The sequence below is a fragment of the Lissotriton helveticus genome, chromosome 1_1 (genome assembly GCF_964261635.1).
Source record: "Lissotriton helveticus chromosome 1_1, aLisHel1.1, whole genome shotgun sequence".
Lineage (NCBI taxonomy): Eukaryota > Metazoa > Chordata > Amphibia > Caudata > Salamandridae > Lissotriton > Lissotriton helveticus.
The window spans coordinates 1,118,042,110-1,118,048,274 of record NC_136057.1 but is presented as its reverse complement, the minus strand read 5'-3'; the positions used below and the strand labels follow the sequence as shown (position 1 = coordinate 1,118,048,274).

The 6,165-nt window shown below is 43.3% G+C and overlaps 1 protein-coding gene across 1 annotated transcript in view; it reads right to left on the bottom strand.

Annotated features, from left to right (window-relative positions):
* Nucleotides 1-2,721: 2,721 nt before the first annotated feature.
* Nucleotides 2,722-6,165, bottom strand: part of LOC144772266 (solute carrier family 23 member 1-like) — a 984,472-nt gene continuing 981,028 nt past the window's right edge. The window contains exon 12 of the mRNA XM_078656497.1: nucleotides 2,722-4,359. Coding sequence (XP_078512623.1) covers nucleotides 4,184-4,359 — 176 coding nt within the window. The 3' untranslated portion in view covers nucleotides 2,722-4,183. The remainder of the gene's footprint in view (nucleotides 4,360-6,165) is intronic.

Below are 6,165 nucleotides of genomic sequence, written 5' to 3'. Positions count from 1 at the left end.
GCACCACCCATTGCCTCTGTCGATGCTGCCAATGACGGTACCAAAACAGCTACTAACCCTCTGTCTCGCCAACAAGTGCAACAGTTCAGATTATTCCAGGACCCCAAAGCTGAAGGAATGAGTGGGGAGGCAGGAATTAAGAATTTCTAATGTACATTGTAATCAACAACCATTGTTCTGCTCATCTCTAAATTAGAAGAGGAGCACCGCCATGTGGCAGAAGGTCATAAGTGTAGTGTTGACAATTAAGTGCCAGTGCCAAGCCCCTGCAAACCACAGGCTCAAATTGAGCACTAACCGCATGCAATTAATCTAGATGGGAAGCACTGACATAGTCAGTGGTTATACTGAAAATCTGTCAGGTAACTCCCCTGTAGTGGACCTATGTTTGACACCTCTGTTTTAGACGGTTATCTTAATAGGTTCTGGCCTATCTTGTATCTACCAGCCCTGTGCCATTCCCTAAATTGAAAAGTGAGATACGGTTTCTCCTTCACAACGAGACAGGTCTATTGGTTCAATATAGTCAGAGAAGCATAGATTGCGTAGTGACACCTGGGAGCCAAGGACAACACCCTTTCATTCCTTCTTCAGTTCTGCAGGTTGGGAGGGGTGATTTGCTGTATGAGGGAAGCCTAGTCCCTTAAAGTAAAAGTAGAGTTTCATGCCTGACTGAGATTCGCTCAGACTTTCATCCTTCAGAGGTCAGTAAAATGCATTCAAGTGTTATTGGGTAATAGCTACAGTGCCTACCTAAATGTGCTTAGACAACTACACCTTGGTATAAAGCTATAGATAAATAAAATGCAGTAACGCAACTGCCAGTTTTGTTATGCAGTATCTGGGTTTAAGCCATTTTCACCTCGTTTCCAATATCAAAACTGGTGGTGTATTAGTGCTAAGGTTCCCTCAGGAAAGGTTGGCTGCCACTCCAATTCAACATTTAACTAGGGGTGTGTGAACTTTGCATAATTTGCTTTTGAGTAATTATGCAAAATTTTGGAAAAAAATTGTGAAATTATGCGCACTTAGGCAAAATGCAAAACCAGCATTTGGTGCTATATTTTAGCATAAAATGATTTGTTACTCCATTTTTGTGCTAAAAAAACCACAAAAAGACAAGAAACACAAATAGCAGCTGCTTGACTTTTTGTCGTTGATGTGGATCCCCTGCGCTCACATTTTGCTGCATATGCGAAAATACCTGTGGTGGTGTAATAGCATAATTTTGCTTAAAAAGCATAATGTGAAATTACTAAAATTAGCCATGACTAGGCCAATGCAAAGGAAATTTCACCTGGGCCTACTTTTAATGCTCCTGGTGGTTGTGCTCCTCTCTTTTGATAGTTAATGGAGTTGTGGTTTGTGTTCATGAAACATTTATTTTAGGCTACAACATCGGATCATTTTTGAGACTTGTTAAACACTATGCCTGAGATACACCATGGGGTCGATTCCGATCCGGTAAAAAGCGCTCTGAATCGTCGTACGGAGCGTTTTTCCCCCGTACGAATCGTACCTGTAAACGTCCTGTACGTACGATGAAGTACGATTCGTACCAGGAGCCGTACTCCGTACGAGTCGTACAAGACACCGTACGACTCTAATCTCTGTACGATTCTCCCTCGGAACCCGCTGTACGCGACATCTGTACGGTTCGCGGCTGGTATTTACGACCCAGCAAGTACGATACGTGTCGGGTACGCACCGTACGACCTTTTTTCTATGGGAGCTGAAAACAGCCGTAAAAGCAGAGTTCGCGCCGAAAAAGATACGGAACGGCCCCCCTGGGTACGGTGCGTACCCCCATGATCGCAGGGGTACGCTCCGTACCCCTGCGATCATGGGGTGTATGAGCCGTATCCCCATTGTACGATCGGTGCACGAGCCGTACCCCCATTGTATGATCAGTGTACGAGCCGTACCCCATGTACGATCGGTGTACGAGCCGTACCCCATGTACGGTCGGTGTACGAGCCGTACCCCATGTACGATCGGTGTACGAGCTGTACCCCCATTGTACGATCGGTGTACGGCTCGTACACCGATCGTACATGGGGTACGGCTCGTACACCGATCGTACAATGGGGGTACGGCTCGTACACCGCATGATTGCAGGCGTACGGAGCGTACCCCTGCGATTATGGGGGGTACGGACCGTACGGTGTGTATGTGTTTGTGTGCTTTTCCATACGACTCGCCCTTACCTGACGTGGACCGTACGAATAGCGTCCTCATACCCCGGTCCGGATCGTACTCGTCGGGTCGTACGGCATGTGTAGGAGTCGTACGATATGTGTACGAGTCGTACGGTTCACGGTTTCAGCCTTGCAATACGTACGGATCGCGACGATTCGGACGGATTCACGGAATACGGATCGTACTTCATGACTCGGACGGACGGGTACGATTTGTACGGAGGGGGCTCCGGATACAAATCGTACGGACATTTTTTTTCCTGAATCGGAATCGACCCCTCTGTGTGTTTAAATTAATTATTGTCATAAAGGCAAGGATGTCCATAATTATTCAAAATGCCTGGGAGAGTGAAAGCTACATCACACACTTATTGATATCAAAGGAAGTGACATCATATGACCTTTGACACTGAATCTTCCCAGGAAGAGATGTGCCTTGAGCATAGCCTGGATAACTTCATAATAATTGACATCACTGAAGTTACAATATGTGTGATTAATATAAAAATACAACACAAATGTCTCCTTTGGATCCACTTTTATTAGGGTGCTGCCATAACCATTGAAAGTGATGGGGTGCATGTAATACAATACTTGCCCAAAATTGTATTGAGCAAAGCAAACGAAGCAGAGCTCTTTAGATTGGGTTCGGTGTAAGGGATTCTCTTCAAAAGAAAACTTTGAGAAATAATTGGTCAAATAGCGCATTTTAAAGCAATAGTTTCATATAAATCTTCTAAAAAACATGGGCTATGAAAGGGCACTTGTTAAATAATGTATGTGTCCTTTATGGTGTCCCAAGCCAAAGAAACGTGACTCACCACTCGAGTTGACCTCTTTTTTTCACAATTTGCTATAGGTAACCCCATATGCCAAAAATATCCTCTATTGTGTCAGGGCCAGAATAAACCTTATGACAACGATTACATATAATTTGCCAGTCATGGAACTTTGCTATTAATGTAATCCATGTACCATGGGTGACCCCTGTCTCAAAATTTACCTCTAGAATGATGTGGCCAGTATTTTGTCATGTTTGTCCCTCTCCTATATGCCACAGATGTCATCTTTAATGCCAAGAATCACTAGCACAAGCATTTTGCCATGAATGCCCCATACCAATAATTACCTCCAGTAGACCTGCATCAGACTGTAGTCATTGGTTTCCCATATATCAAGTATTATCTCTAGTATGCCAGGTCCCTGTCTGTTAATATTTGTCTCCGGCATGCCAACACAAGTATTTTGAAAGAACAAAATTCAGACTTACAAACATACTACATTCTCTTAACTGCTAATATACTTTCCCTAACTCATACACTTTATCACCTACTCAACCATTGTCACTCACTTGGACCCATTTAGCCTACTCTCTTGCACTCAATCTTACATTCATTCACACATTGTCACTCATTCTTATGCTGATTAACTCACAGCTACTCACTCACGCTGACTTGCACTCACTCTTCTCCTCAGTCCATCATTTTTACTCACCCTGACTGACTCATGCTCACTTATTGACATTTAATCTCATTTCTTGCCACTCCTATCACTGACTGCCTCTTTCATTCACAGACACGTGCTCACACACACACACGCTTGCACACAAACACTCCCTCTCTCACACAAACACACTCTCACCTGAAATCACGCACACAACATATGTTTGAAAACATGTTTTACTTACCTGATACTCAAGCTTTTAATATACTAATGTTAAATAATGTACAATTAATCGCTGTGAGCATAATTAAAAAATGAGCTGGGGTCTCAGTAAAGCTAAGGGTTGCAGCTGCGACCCCTAACTTACATCCATGCATAAAGGGATGCATGATCGTTAACAAATTAGGTTACACAATCAGAAAGAATCACATTATCATAAATGTTTAGCCGCCCGACATTTTGGATCGAAGTGAGGAGGTAGTTCCATGGTTGTAACACCCAGTAAACCAGCAGCATTGTTGATAACACTTGTGTAATGTTCTCTATTCCTTGGACATCTGAAATGTTGGTAGAAACGGAATATATCGAGTCCATGGAAGCTTTTTAAGGCACTGAGTTACAAAGGGCAGGTCATAGCAGGAGTCCGCCGCGCCGTCATTTGCTCCGTCTCCGTGGATTTGCTTTTGCCACGCAGAGGTTCCTCTCTCTTCATCTGTACCTGTCAGTGAGCAGAAAAATATTTGTAGCACATGTCAGAAGGAGCATGCTGGAAAACGTTAGCATAAATACAGCGGAATTTCTCATTTTGCATAAATTATCTTTAAAATATATTCCACATTTGACAGCCGCAATTTACTGATGTATTTGAACCTTAATTCACGTTTAATTGTATTTAAAAACAATCGTTCCTAAGAGATTAATCAATGCAAACAGTAGCAGTCCGCCTTCGGAGCACAGTAGCACCAGTTAAATGCAAATAAATTCAAGTTAGTCTCTAAGTGAAGAGTAGGATTTGATACTTAAATTAATGATTGCGCAATTTCCAAAGAAGAGGCTGTCGTGCCACTTTCACAGGCAAGCAAACTTTTCCAAAGTGGAGCAACAATCAAAACTAAGATGGTTCAATGCTATCAAGATTCGGACAAAACGTCGCTGGCGGATTTAATGAAGATGTAGGGACTGCCATATGGTTTCTTGTATTATGTGAGGGGCATAAAACATTGGTCCACAAGATCTGAAGCCATGTTAGATTTTATGAATAAAGACTGTATATCTATATGATTCTAATTTGTGTCTCAATTACAAGTGCCTTGATAAAAGGGTAGGAATTTACTAGGTGGGGTGCTAAAATCTGCTCCACCAGCGGAGTATGGAGTTTGGCAAAAACTGCGCACTCCGCCATGTGGCGGAGTTTACCCTAGCTCCACCCCTAAAGTTGAAGACCATTGCATTTGGTACTAGTAACACTTGCTATTTTCAGTGCTTAATATCGATAAACTCTGGTATGGGGCGACCTATAAATATAAATTTGCATTAAAAAAATATGAATCCCAAGTTACCTCTAGCTGCCTCCTGGGCCTTCTCCTGTGGAAATCTGGAATCAGTGCAAATTCACTGGACCATAGCAGAGCAGAGGCTACCAGAGAAGGCTGACGTTCGGAACCAAAAGAAGCCAACCCCATTACCTAACAATTCAGCAGGTTTGACCTACTAAAATTTGTCATGGGGAAACTGTGGGTGTTCCATGTTTACTGCATCACTTGGTATTCAAATCCCTCTGCATGCTCAGGGATCATATTTTTCCACTGCACGTGTAATTAAGGCCTTGAATGCTTTTGGCGAAGTTAATGTTTGCAAGTTTAGATCTACTCTGCTGTAGATTTACTACACAAAGGTGAAAAGATCTACTTTTTTCCAGTCACAATTTTCTATATGTCAGTGTAAAGCTCTTCTTTTTTTTCTAGTCACCATTTTCAAGTTGAGATTTACAACTAGAAGTAGGCGTAAGAAGGTGTGACAGCCAGGCCGGGTGTCCGGTGTCACTTATTTCTAACACATACATGCAGCGTATTATATTATCTAATGATCACGGAGGGAGTGACTTCCATCCCTCAAACCCAGCCAGTTCGACTCTTTTTGGAACTATGACATCCGCAATGAAGCCACCCATGAAGATGATGCCAGCCCGGCTCCACAACACTCTCACAGCCCGCCCGCCCTCAAGAGGAGTACATCATTCCCTGTAACAGGGTCGGCAGTGGTTTTCTGATACACACCCTTGAGTTGGGAACTACAAGTTTGCTGATAAAGCGTCAACAGGAAGGTGGTGTTAAGCTTGCAACGAATCCCTGCTGGTCCGCTCAATCGATTGGCTGCTGTGTCACACTTCTCAGTGCCGTTCCAGTGACCTGCTGTGCATGATATACGAGAGGGCTACCTTATAAGATGACGCTACGTGGGAGCCGAAGCCCCTCACTTTGTGACTGCAGCTATACAAGACCTTTTATTTACCCTGGGCAAAGAT